Below are 14590 nucleotides of genomic sequence, written 5' to 3'. Positions count from 1 at the left end.
CTGTTTTTGCCGGCTTGGGGGGGGGGGGGGTCGCGAATCGGAAGAAGGGGTAGTCTTATACGGCGAGTATATAACAAACTCTATATTTTAACTGTAAAAGTTGGGGGGTCATCTTATACGCCCAGTCGTCTTATACGCCGGCAAATACGGTAACTAAGTCTAAGATAGTAACATAGTTTAAATATGCGAGTATTAAAATGTTTGTTTTGATTCTATTAGGGATATGGTGCCTTGATAAAACCCCTTCGGGTGAAACATGTTGGTGGTATAAATCCCTGAAAGCATGACCACAAGTTTTAAGCTAAGTATGTAAACTATTTATACACTAAGGTGGAAAAAAGTATTTATAAATTTAATAGCAAACTATGGAAGATCTGGTGAGGAAGTAGTACATAAAGCCTGACACAATGAATTTGTATGAGTGCTAGGTGGTACTTCTGAGGATCTATAAACGTTGTACTATTTACAGTGAAGAGAGTTAGGAGGGGTAAGAGAATATACACTCTTCCAATCTGAAGTTTGGGCTATACTCTCACAGAAAATTTAACTTGAACTATTGTGCTGCTTGGCCAAATAAAACCACATCATACAACAAAGGAAAAGAGACACCTAATACCAAATTGATTTTACCCCAAAATGACTTCCAGAAATTGAGTATCAACGGGCAATAAAATAAAAGATAATCCAGTATCCCTACTTCAAGTTGACAGTGCCAGCATCTATTAGATTTTGAGTTGTCCAATTTTTGTAAACGAACAGGAATCCAAAATATTCTATACAACAAAAAGAACCATAGACGCTGATGCTGTACATCTTATTCTCCACATCCAAATTTGTGGCCATTGTGTAGCTGAAATATTCTGTTTTGTTTCTATACTCCAAATGTCTTTCAAACTTATTTTTAGATGTGTCGCCAAATAATCAGATATTAATTTATACCACTTGGCGGCCTGATGCCCTTGAAAATCTGTCTGGAAACATAGACCAGGCAAACTATATTGATTTTTAAGATTGCGCCACTCAGGGAACCCTTTCTGAATGGCCTGTTTCAACTTCAACCATTTATAACCTTGAGTTTTCGAAATATCAAATGATTGTTGTAGCTATAATAAAGATACCATTCATTTAGAGTATGAATGCCTGCCTGCAACCATTGTTTCCAGAAGATTTTAGACTTGCTGATTTGTATCTTGGAGTTCAACCATAGGGATTGACACTTTGTTTGCTGTATTGGAACAGGAGTTAAAGCATCTATAAATTTTAACGTAGTCCAAGTTGAATGAAAAATAATGTCCTTGTATATTCTAGGAAGTTTGATATTCAGTATATAACTAAGATGAAGTGGGAGCCATAAGATGACTTTCAAGAATCAACCGATCCGAAGATTCTCCATGAGTTCAGGAAGGATCCAATACATACCCTGATACAAAATAAAAGCTTGATGATATCTGTAAAAATTTGGAAAGTTTACCCCTCCCATCGATTGAAATTTTTGCAAAGATACTACCAAGCCAAAGAAATTTTGAAAGAATCCCATTTAGTTTTTTATAAAACGATAATTTAAAATAGAATGGTAACATACTCATTTGGTAATAAACTACAGGCGAGATCATCATTTTGATGGTTTGGACTCTCCCCCACCAAGAAAGATGTAATGGATTCCAATGCTCACACATTTCTTTGACCTTCAGTAATAATGATTTTTCATTTACTGCAATAGTATCTTCCAATGTCCTTTGAATCATTATACCTAAGTATTTTATTCCCTCTTCCTTCCAAAGGAATGGGAATGGATCAAGTATTCCTTTTACACAATATACATTCAAAGGAAGAACCTCTGATTTACTCCAATTTATCTTATATTCAGAAAATTTACCAAAACGATCAATCAATTCCAGTAAATGAGGGATGGTTGATTCAGGATTTTTCAAATGAAGCAATATATCATCTGCATAAGCCGAAACCTTATAATCTCGACCTGCATATGGAATTCCCTGTATCTTCTTTGCCTGCTGAATAGCCAACAACAAGGGTTCCAAAACAATATCAAAAAGCAAGGGAGATAAGGGACATCCCCTTTTTAAACAAAAATGTTTCGAGAATATATTATTAATATACTAGTCTTATAGCCCGTTACATTAACGGGTGCTAGAATATATGTGTGTGTGTCTCTCTTTATTTCTGTTTCTCTCTTTCTCCTTAGCCGCTTTCTTTCTTTCTGTCTTTCTTTTTCCTTGGCTGTCCATCACCACCCCTTGCCTGCTCCCCCTGTCCATTCTCCCTTCCTTTTACCTCCCCTGTGTCCACCACCACCCCTTCACAGCTCTCCTTATGCAGCAGCAGCCCTTCTCCCTTTGTTTTACCTCCCCCCTGTCCAGCAGCACCTTCCTTCTCCCCCTGTCCAACATTAGGCCTCCGTTCCTTTTTCTTCACCCCCCCTGTCCATCAGCACCTCTTTCCTTCTCCCCCTGTCCAGCAGTAGGCGTCCCTTCCTTTTTCTCCCCTCCTCCTCCTTCTTATCCCTATGATACACTTACCTTGCTCTGCCCCTGATCAGAGGCTCCCGACAGCCGCCCAGTTGCACCCATTGGAAAAGTTCCCTCTGCGGCATCCCGCACCCCTCCTGACACGACTCCCGCTGTCTTTCTTTCTGTCTGTCTCTGTCCCTGGCCCCCTTTGTCTGTTTGTCTTTCTGTATATCTCCCTGCACCTGTGTCTGTTCCCTGTGCCTTTCTGTCTCCCTTCCTCCCTCTGTCTGTCTGTCCAAAGCAGAATTCCCTCCCCCTTCCATTTCCCTCCCCCCACACCAGTTCCCTGTGCAGCAGCATTATTGTTTCCTCTACCCCCTTTCCCTTCCCACAGTCGCGACTACAAACGCAGGCCCGAGTCCTTTGCCGCCGCCCCCTCCCTTCCCTTCCCGCGGGTCCGACTACAAATGGCGATTCAAGCAGCGTGTCCAGCAGTCTTCACACGCTGCTTCGGGTCCTTCTACTGGCCTGATTTACTCTGGCACGTCCGGAGCAAATCAGGGCAGTAGAAGGGCCCGAAGCAGCGTGTGAAGACTGCTGGACAAGCTGCTTAAATCGCCAGTCAGGGCCGCGGGAAGGGGGGGGGGCGGCAAAGGACTCGGGTGCCGGGCAGCGGAAATCTTCTTCTACCTTGCCTCTCCTCCACCGTCGGGAGTCAGCGCCAGGAGCTTTAGCGGCTAGTGGTTCCGCGTTGAAACAATCCCGCGCCTCTTTGAAAACTGTCACGCCTCTGGAGCCGGGAGGCGACGGAGAGGGCAGGGGGTGAGTCACGCATGCGCACTTCCTAGCTACAGCTCACGGAAAACGGACGTACGCTTAGGAAGTGCGCATGCGTGGCTTACCGTTTTATTATATTAGATAATCTGGCTGAGAGGGAACTATACAAGGTTTGAATCATTTGAATACATCCAGAACCTATCCCAAACCAATCCATTGCTTGGTACATAAAAGTCCATTCTACTCGATCAAAGGCTTTCTCTGCATCCAAGGAAACAGAGAAGACCGGCTCATCAATTGTTTTTGCTAAATTAAGCATATGAAGTGCCAATCTAGTATTATTTGCAGAATATCTAAGAGCAACAAAACCCATTTGGTGTATACCATTAACATAAGGGAGAGCCTTAGCTAACCTGAGCCAATAATTTAGCCAAAATTTTTCCACATTAATTAAAGAAATGGGCCTATAGTTTGAAACCAACATGGAATCTCTGTTTGGCTTTGGCAAAACAATAGTAAGAGCTTCTGCCATAGTACCTAATATGTGACCTCTCGCCAATTGTGATTGATATAATTGAAAAAGATGAGGTAGCAGTATACTTTGAAACAATTTGTAAAACTCCACTGTAAATCCATCACTACCCGGAGCGGACCCAGCTCTGAGAGACTTCAATGCTGACAGAAGCTCTGTAAAAGATATAGGCACCTCAAGATTTTCTTTTACTTGCTCTGGAATTTTGGGCCCAAGAATTGAATTCAATACAATAAATCTCTTCTATCATTCTCTTTATTTGAATACAGCTCAGAAGAGTATAAGGCTTTATAACAATCCAAAAAAACCATTCTCGGCTGCGAGATGCTTGGTCTTGTGATCTTGCTGTAGACTTGCCTTCGGACATACTTCTTCAGGCTGTCCGACGTCTACCAGCATTTCGTAAATATACCACCTTTTGGGAACAACATTTTAAATTGATTTTTCATTTATATATCTCTCCTAAAAGGGCTTATTTGGCTCACTTTCGTTTAAACGCAGCCTGCCTTCGCTGTCAGGCTCCGGAAGCCAGTTTGGGACACATGTTTTGGACTTGTCCTCAGGTACAGCATTTTTGGACTGCTATCTTTGCTTTTGTTGAGAATCTTTGGCATGTTTCCATCCGCAGCTCACCTTTGCTTTTGTTTGGGACTATTCCTCACTACTTTCCACGCTCCAAAGGCGTTGCAGCTTTTCTCAAGTGGTCTATCCTGATTGCTTTGAAATGCATCTTGCTGAAATGGCTTGAAGCTGAAGCTCCAGACTATTCCCTTTGGAGGAGCCGCATGATTGCTCTCTTGATGTGGGAGCGACAGGATGTGACTGATTTGTCCTCTCGCCAGGGCCGCCTTTTCCAGACTACTTGGGAACCCTTCTGGACTACTTTGACCCCTCTGGCTCGTAGCAGGATACTTAATTGATGCTTTTTGTAGTGCATATCTTTTTGTTTTATTTTGTGTATAGCTTGCTCTTTGTTTCTTTTTGGTAATTGGAAGGAGGACCCAGGGGTGGGACTGGGAGGGGGAGGGGGGTGTATTGGGTTGGGTGTGGGGGAGGGAGGTTCTTTGGGGGGATATTTCAAACTCTTTTGAGCTGGTTTTTGATCTTGTTGTGTCACTCTGTTGTTTTCTTGATTGCTCAATAAAATATATTTGACTATAACAATCCAAAAATTGATTTAAAACATCAGCTATATGGGTGTAAATCTTGCCCTTTTCATCCTTAATGGCCACAATCTTTTCTCTTCTATTTTTAGCTTTAAGATAATTAGCCAACACTCTTCCCACTTTATTTAAATTTCCATAATACACCGCTTGATGATGAAACAAATCTTTCCTAGCCAATTGTGAGCAAATCTCATTATATTTGTATTTAGCCTTCATTAGGGCAGTTAAAACTTCTTGATTTCATTTTGAAGCCAATTTTGATTCTAAATCCAAAATAGTTTTTTTTCCAGAATAGAAAACTCCATTCAAAGTAATTTGATAACATGCGCCAAATAGGATTTAATCTGCCCTCTTAAGGTTGCTTTAAAAGTTTCCAAAGAGATCTCATCTGAGGCACTGAATTGAAAAAACTCCTTCACTTTTATTTGAATTTCCTCAAGAAAGTTTGAGTCTACAAGCAGTGTATTATTGAACCTCCAAACAGGTCTCTACGAATCTTCTTTAGTGAACTGATATTCAATCCAAATTCCCGTATGATCTGTCAAAATAACAGGATCTATGTTAGCTTTTGTGACCTGTTGAATTAAATAATCTGAGGTTCAACAGATGTGCTAAGGTCTGATGCTTAGATGGACAGTAGTCCCAGCTGCCATGTTCTGGCACAGACATTTATGGTCAATCAGAAGCCATTGTCAAAGTGATACTGAAAATTAACAGTAACTCCAGTCTATGAGGACAGTCTCTCTCTCTTTTCTCTTCCAGTCTTTCACACCCCACACACACACCTTATTAACCATAATAATAAATAAGAAAATAAATAATAAAACCCCAAAGCAAAAACTCTTCTGAGCAATTTGCTTGCAGAAAACAAACATCCCAGATTATATTCGGTTATTGGACACCTCTATAAGGTTTTCTGAGGAGGTCAAGAATTTGGGTGTATGGATGGACTTGGAATTGACATTTAAAAGCCATATTCAGGAATTAATACAAAAGTTCTTTTCAGGTTGCGCCTTTTAGATAGGCTTACCGTATTTTCACGCATATAACGCGCGCGTTATACGCGTTTTTACCTACCGCGCATACCCCTCGCGCGTTATATGCGTGAGCGCGGTATACAAAAGTTTTAAAACATAGTTCCCACCCCGCCCGACGCCCGATTCACCCCCCCAGCAGGACCACTCGCACCCCCACCCCGAACGACCACTCGCACGCGCTCCCACCCGCACCCGCATCCACGATCGGAGCAAGAGGGAGCCCAAGCCCTCTTGCCCGGCCGACTCCCCGACGTCCGATACATCCCCCCCCCCCCCCGGCAGGACCACTCGCACCCCCACCCCGAACGACCGCTCGCACGCGCTCCCACCCGCACCCGCATCCACGATCGGAGCAAGAGGGAGCCCAAGCCCTCTTGCCCGGCCGCCTCCCCGACGTCCGATACATCCCCCCCCCCCCGGCAGAACCACTCGCACCCCCACCCCGAACGACCGCTCGCACGCGCTCCCACCCGCACCCGCATCCACGATCGGAGCAAGAGGGAGCCCAAGCCCTCTTGCCCGGCCGACTCCCCGACGTCCGATACATCCCCCCCCCCCCGGCAGGACCACTCGCACCCCCACCCCGAAGGACCGCTGACTTCCCGACAATATCGGGCCAGAAGGGAGCCCAAACCCTCCTGGCCACGGCGACCCCCTAACCCCACCCCGCACTACATTACGGGCAGGAGGGATCCCAGGCCCTCCTGCCCTCGACGCAAACCCCCCTCCCCCCCAACGACCGTCCCCCCCCAAGAACCTCCGACCGCCCCCCAGCCGACCCGCGATCCCCCTGGCGACCCCCACGACCCCCCCACCCCCCTTCCCCGTACCTTTGGTAGTTGGCCGGACAGACGGGAGCCAAACCCGCCTGTCCGGCAGGCAGCCAACGAAGGAATGAGGCCGGATTGGCCCATCCATCCTAAAGCTCCGCCTACTGGTGGGGCCTAAGGCGCGTGGGCCAATCAGAATAGGCCCTGGAGCCTTAGGTCCCACCTGGGGGCGCGGCCTGAGGCACATGGGCCCAACCCGACCATGTGCCTCAGGCCGCGCCCCCAGGTGGGACCTAAGGCTCCAGGGCCTATTCTGATTGGCCCACGCGCCTTAGGCCCCACCAGTAGGCGGAGCTTTAGGATGGATGGGCCAATCCGGCCTCATTCCTTCGTTGGCTGCCTGCCGGACAGGCGGGTTTGGCTCCCGTCTGTCCGGCCAACTACCAAAGGTACGGGGAAGGGGGGTGGGGGGGTCGTGGGGGTCGCCAGGGGGGTCGCGGGTCGGCTGGGGGGGGCGGTCGGAGGTTCTTGGGGGGGGGCGGTCGTTGGGGGGGAGGGGGGTTTGCGTCGAGGGCAGGAGGGCCTGGGATCCCTCCTGCCCGTAATGTAGTGCGGGGTGGGGTTAGGGGGTCGCCGTGGCCAGGAGGGTTTGGGCTCCCTTCTGGCCCAACTACCAAAGGTACGGGGAAGGGGGTTGGGGGGGTCGTGGGGGTCGCCAGGGTGGTCGCGGGTCGGCTGGGGGGGGCGGTCGTTGGGGGGAGGGGGGTTTGCGTCGAGGGCAGGAGGGCCTGGGATCCCTCCTGCCCGTAATGTAGTGCGGGGTGGGGTTAGGGGGTCGCCGTGGCCAGGAGGATTTGGGCTCCCTCGTGGCCCGATATTGTTGGGGAATCGGCGGTCCTTCGGGGGGAGGGATGTATCGGACGTCGGGGGGGGGGGCATCAGGCTTTCAGGATGGGGACAGACCTTCAAGGGGGGACAGTGCACGGAAGTCAGGGGGGGTGAACGGAGAGTCGGGACAGCGCACGGAAAGTCAGGGCGGGCGAAAGGAGCGTCGGGCAGCATGCGCGGTATACCCGTGAGCGCGGTATACCAAAGTTTTTGTACATATCAGCGTGATTTCTGCGCGCTATACCCGTGTGCGCGTTTTATACAGGTGCGCGTTATTTGCGTGAAAATACGGTAGACCCTTTTTTGCTTGATGTCACATTCAAGATTATTTTACAGTCAATGGTATTATCGTGTCTTGACTATTATAGTCTTGTTCTTTTGCACAAAATTCGGTAATACGCACACTCTTTCGGTTGGGGAGAACTGAGCATGTGAAAGAATATTACGTGAAGTTATACTGATTAAAATTGGAAGACCATATATATTTCAGATTGCTACAAGACTGTGGAGAAAAGAGAGAGAGAGTAGCGATGCTGAGCCCATAGGGAAGGGTGAGAAGATAATGGCGAGATGTAGAACTACAAGAGGTAGGGAATGCTGGACCTGTGGTAGAGGGGGGGGAGTAAAGAAGGCTCAGGGCACCTAAATCCCTTCAGCAGTAGTTACATAATTCTATAATTTCTTTTACTAAAGTAAAATGGTTTAAAAATATTCTAGGAGGCCAGGCTGTTTGTTCCCTGGGCCAAATAATAATGGAAAGAAGGAAGCACACATTAGCAATGTAGCCGACTGGTGATTACAGCAATGAGCTAAGAAATGGTCTTTTCTTTCTGATCATGTAATTGCTTCAGGTACAACTTAGATTTAAGTCTACTTGGGCAGGGATATAGCTTGCATATCTAAATTGTAATTTGCTTTTACCTAAAATTTAGAAAGCAGAGTAAAGATCTAAAATCCTGTGTAAAGAAACAGAGAATGAAAAGTTTTCTCCTCCTTAAACCAGGTGTCCTTCAATTGGGAGTGGATGGGGGGGGGAGAGAATGAGAGACTGTTTTCCTTAAATATCCTTCTAAATGCATAATTAAGTTGAAGTTTGTAAAATATGTTTGTTTGTTTGTTTTGGTTTTTTTAATATTCTCAACTCTCATTGCTCATTAGAATAGGCAGGCCTCATCCAGCTCCTAGATATGGACAGTCTCATATAATACGCTGCATTATTTGTTTTATTATCCAAGTTAATATCAGAATTTCCTGTGTTTCCCTGTTGATAATTTCTCCTCAAAATCTCATGGACTTGATTTAATTGATAATTTTACATATATTGTATGTATAAATGGTCTTCCTTTCTTTTTATATGAGTAGTTTTGTTCTTATCGCTCAAACAATTTATCCTTGTTGTAAACTAATAAATATTTTCACAATAAAAATGAATGAATGAAACCCTGTGTACCTGCAGGTAACTATCCTGGCAGCAGAGGAATTCACTCTTCTTCATAATAGCTTCACCAGTGAGTATCAATTCATTTTTACTTAAAGCAGGCTCACCCCGACAAGGATAAACAGCCTACATAAGATAAAGAGAGAAAATAAAAGAGTTAGGAATAATTACAGGCCTTCTCTTCCCTTACCAAATAAATCACCTGAAACAATTACCTTACTAATAATTGTTATATTACTTGTCTTTCAGTGGCTTCACAGATGCACTAAAAATAGTCTCTGCTTTGTGAAGCCAACTAACCATGATTAGTATGGGAGACTTCAACTATCCCAGGATAGACTGAGTCTTGGAATCTCACAATGCGCTAGGAAGACCGGATTCCTGGAGGCTATATAGGGACTGCTTCATGGAGCAGCTTGTCAGAGAACCAGCGAGAGGGAATGCCAGCTTTGAATCTAATCCTTAATGGGCTAAGAGGACCTGCAAAGGAAGTGGAAGTAGTGGGACTGTTGGAAACAACGATCACAATATGATCAAGTTCAAAGTTGAAGTAGGAATAACGAAGGGAAAGAGAACCACAGCGACAACTTTTAACTTCAAGAAAGAATCTACGAAGCGATGAGAGTAATGGTAAGGAAGAAACTTAGGAACAGATCAAAGAAATCGCAGACTGTCCACTTCCTTTTTTTTTTTTTTTTTTTATATTTATTTATGAATTTTCAATATAACAATCAAGTATAAACTTGTACAGAAAAGCAATCATCGATCCAAGATGGCGACGGTATAGGGACGCTGTGCGCCAGCTCCTGAGAGTTTTCTCAATTAGATACTATTTTTCGAACAAATATTGATTTCCTACCTTCGATATGCCTAAGCGGAGAGGGAAAAGCGCCGCTGGGGCCTCGCGGCGCTCAGAGACCTCCGTGTTCGGCAACATTGATGAAATCATCAGGCGCATGCAGGGAACGTCGGCAGGATCAGGGCTACCCCCGCTGGAGACGCTGCAGGAGAACGGCGAGCAGCAGTCCTCCTTGGGGCTGGAAACCACCTTTAGCCCTGACAACCGAGCACCTCCCCGCATCCACGGAACTGCTAGTTCCCCGAAGGAGGGGGAACTTCCGGGAATCGGAGTGTTTCCTACTCTAGAGGCAGTAGAGACCAGTCCGGGGGACAGAGAATCGGTTTACCAGATATCACTGGGAAACCTGAATAAGGAACCCGAGGACAGGACATTCTACGGGGAAGGAACAGCCCAGTCTGGACAGATATATGGAAGAGCTTGCCAGTGGGTGAGCATAAGAATTTACATTTTCAATTTCCTCAGATAACAAACCCCAGGAGGTTACATTGGATGCTCTGTGGGACCTGGTAGTTACTATTCCTAAACTATAGCATCCCAATTAAATCAAGTGGAGGAACGGTTTAAAGTTGTATGATAAAGATATCTTGAAATACGGGAAATAACCACTGAAAATAGTAAAATTACAGATTGGAAATTCAACAACAGATATTAATTCCCAAAAAAGTTATACAGGAGGCTTTAATTAAATAAGATAATACCAATTTAAGAAGGAAATTAGAGTCACCTGAAAAATTCCACAAGAAGTAATAATCTTAGATTAATTAATTTTCCTAAGATTATAGCAGTGACCTCCTAGAGAAATGAATACTCGTTACCTGACGGAAATATTGGGAATTCTGAATCTTCTATACCACCTCTAACTCAGGTGTACTACCTTCCTGTTAAGGATGTTAAAGAAGTTAATCAAGAGCCTTTGGATGTTACAGCTTTATTGGAATCCTCAGATAGGGAAGTAGCTACGCCGGCAACATTGCTTCTTACAGTAGCTCTTACAATGGACAAGATATGGCTATTGAAATTATACTTCAAAAATAAATATAAAGAATTTTTGGGACTAAAAGTTCAAATGTTTCCTGATTTGGCCAGAGACACACAGAAGCGGAGAAAAGAATTTCTTCTGATGAGACCAGCAGTAATAGCCCTGGGAGCTACTTTTTTTCTTCGTTATCCTTGTAAATGTATAGTCCATTATAAATTGCATAAATTTGTTTTCTTTGAACCATCTCAACTGACAACATTCCTATCACTGTCAAGATTGGAGAAAGAGCCAGCTTAGGATAGATAAGAAAGATAGACGACTGTTAGCACAGTATTAACTATAACTGTTTTACTTCTTTAATTGACTACTTAAATTCCGTTTATTTTGAATCTTGGATCCTAAATAGAGGACTTGAGTGAGATTTAAGATATAATTATTTCTTGATTTGTATTATGTTGTATTTTTTGCTTCTTCAATTTTGCTTTTCTGTACAAGTTTATACTTGATTGTTATATTGAAAATTCATAAATAAATAATAAAAAAAAAAAAGAAATCGCAGACTGTAGAGCAAGCCTGGTAAACGAGGCGCAAAATCTGTTTATCCCCAGATTTAGAAAAGGATGCAAAAAGAGCCGAACAAAAGACCCGGCGTGGATAACTAAAGAAGTGAAGAAAGCGATAGGAGATAAGAAAAATTCATTCTGGAGGCCGGGATTCAAGATGGCATCGAGGACGGACACTTGAATGGGAGGCAGCGAGTTGCTGACCCTTTTTTTTTTTTCACTTATCGCAGCAGATTTTGACCCGTAATGGGGAAAAGAAAGGGGACAGTTCACCCTAACCCTCCGGCGTCTGGTGCCCCACAGATGATAAGTCAGCAGACGATTTAGGATACTTTTGCCCATTCAGCTGTGGAGACACACTCTATCTCGGAGGTTAGCCCGGAGTTGTCGGGAGACATTGGCGCTGGAGCTCGGACGATTCTGAGTCTGGAGTAAAGGTCAACTCCTGCCCAGCCAGGAAGTTTGGTGGTGCAGGGAGCTGTTGTAGCCCAGCAGCCTGACGAGGGGAATCTGGACTCCAGCAGAGGAGGGATGCCAATGCTGGAAACTCAGCAGGAAGGTGTTGGCTTGGAAGTTAAACTAACCCCCACTACCAGTGAAGTAAGAGGCGAGAGGACTTCTAGTGGGAACAACATCGGTTTTGGGGAGTTGAAAAGATACAGGAAAGATTGATATAGAAGCGCTGTGGCAGGCTATATTCTATAATGGACACCAAACTAAAATTGAGTATTTCAACTATTAAAAATGATTATGGAACTATCTATTCCAAGGTAGAAACAGCAAGGTCTGCAACTATCTAAATTAAGTGAAAAAATTGGAGAAACAGGAAGAAATATTTGAAAAAAAGTAAAGACTGTCCAGTTGGAATTGGTAAAGGAAAGATCACTTAGGAAAAATAATTTAAGACTTTGAATTTTCCCAAATGCCCAGTCCATATCCCCAGTGGAGGATGGCGAGAAAATATTTTCGAGACGTCCTAGCCATCCCTTTGGAAAATATACCTCCAATTGTTAGAGCTTATTACCTAGATATAAAGAGACCTCAAGGGGAGTCGACCCCTAAGGAAACATCTAAGGACAATGTTGATTTGTCTGTATTTTTGGAGAGTTCTCTTGAGGGTGGTTACAGAAAGAACCACCCTTTTGCTGACTTTTAGCCTTGGAAAGTGATAGGGAATATGTTTTATGTTTATATTTCCGTCATTTAAATGAAAAATTTTTGGGCTCAAATGTTAGAATTTTTCCAGACTTAGCACAAAAAACCCAGAGGCATAGAAAGGAGTTCTTGGCATTGCAGCTTAGAACCCTAGCCCTTGGAGCTACTTTTTTGTTAGAGTTTCCAGCAAAATGTTTTATTTCCTATCAAAATAAAAATTTTCTTTTTTTTTGAGCCTAAACAGTTAATAGATTTTTTAGGACCAAAAGAAGGGCTGGTTTAGTCCATTGATGAATGACCTATCGGCTGTAGGGTGGATAACCATTGCCATTACTCTAAATTAGAATAATTTTCTTATTATATTGGAATGTATTTTTTTCCTTTTCTTGAATCCATTATTTGTGGACTAAATAACTGATTGTATTTCTAACATACACATCTGTGTATGTATATGTTAAATTTTTATTTCTTATTTGTGAATATTCTGATCCTTTGTCAAGATTGTTAAGCTTGATGAAAATATAAAAGAATATAAATTAAAAAAAAAAAAAAAAAAAAATTCATTCCAGAAAAGGAAAAAAGGACAAAACCGGGAGAACTGGAAAGAGCACAGGAAGCATCAAAAAGAATGTCATCTTGTGGTTAGAAGAGCAAAAAGAGAATATGAAGAGAGGCTAGCCAGGGAAGCACAAAATTTCAATCCATTCTTCAGATATGTTAAAGGGAAGCAGCCGGCAAGGGAGGAGGTGGGACCGCTGGATGATGGAGATAGGAAAGGAGTGGTGAAGGAGGAAAAAGAAGTGGCGGATAGACTAAACATGTTCTTTTCATCAGTATTTACAAAAGAGGACACATCCAACGTGCCGGAACCTGAAAAAATCTTCAAGGGAGATCAAGCAAAAAAATTAACATCCATGGAAGTAAGCCTTGAAGACGTACGCAAGCAGATAGATAGATTAAAAACTGACAAATCTCCGGGACTGGACGGAATCCACCCTTGGGTATTGAAAGAACTAAAGGAGGAAATAGCAGAACTACTACAGCAGGTTTGCAACCTATCCCTGAAAACAGGTGTGATCCCGGAGGATTGGAAGATAGCTAATGCTACGCCCATCTTAAAAAAAAAAGATCGAGAGGCGACCCGGGGAACTACAGCCGGTAAGTTTGACCTCGGTTCCAGGGAAGATGGCGGAAGCGCTGATAAGACAGCATCGATGAGCATCTAGAAAGGAACAAACTGATGAAAACAAGCCAACATGGCTTCTGCAAGGAAGATTTTGCCAAACAAACTTATGCACTTATTCGAAGGAATTGACAAACAAGATGGATAAAGGGGACCCCATAGATATCGTTTACTTGGATTTCCAAAAAGCTTTGACAAGGAGTACCCATGAATGCCTACTGCGGAGAACTGAAGAACCCATGGGGTGGAAGGAGACTTACAATAGATGATCGGAAATTGGTTGGCAGGTAGGAGGCAAAGGGTGGGGAGTGAAGGCCACTACTCTGACTGGAGGAGGGTCACGAGTGGTGTTCCGCAGGGGTCGGTACTCGGACCACTGCTATTCAATTTATAATAATAAAATGCTAACGTGTGCATGCGCACTCTCACTGCGTGTTCCCCGAGATCTGGTCTGTCGGGATGTGCCGGCAAGAGTGCGCATGCGCGCTTACTACGTCACTGGAGGCGGAAAAGACAGTGGACTTCCCCCCCTCCCCTCAGAGCAGGCCGTGACATGGAAATACTCGAGAGGGTTCAGAGAAGAGCGACCGACTGATAAAAGGTATGGAAAACCTTTCATATGCTGAAAGATTAGAGAAACTGGGGCTCTTTTCCCTGGAAAAGCGGAGACTTAGAGGGGACATGATAGAGACCTATAAGATCATGAAGGGCATAGAGAAAGTGGAGAGGGACAGATTCTTCACACTTTCGAAAACTACAAGAACAAGAGGGC

The 14590-nt window shown here is 44.2% G+C and overlaps 1 protein-coding gene across 2 annotated transcripts in view; it reads right to left on the bottom strand.

The window, feature by feature from the left end:
* POLR3A (RNA polymerase III subunit A) overlaps positions 1-14590 on the bottom strand; it is a 192684-nt gene that overhangs the window by 62357 nt on the left and 115737 nt on the right. For both annotated transcript variants that reach the window (XM_033942449.1, XM_033942450.1), the window contains exon 21: positions 9089-9202. In XM_033942449.1, coding sequence (XP_033798340.1) covers positions 9089-9202 — 114 coding nt within the window. The remainder of the gene's footprint in view (positions 1-9088; positions 9203-14590) is intronic.

The sequence above is a fragment of the Geotrypetes seraphini genome, chromosome 4, assembly GCF_902459505.1.
Source record: "Geotrypetes seraphini chromosome 4, aGeoSer1.1, whole genome shotgun sequence".
Taxonomy (NCBI): domain Eukaryota; kingdom Metazoa; phylum Chordata; class Amphibia; order Gymnophiona; family Dermophiidae; genus Geotrypetes; species Geotrypetes seraphini.
Note: the sequence above shows the minus strand (reverse complement) of the source record. Positions and strands in the feature narration are given on the sequence as shown.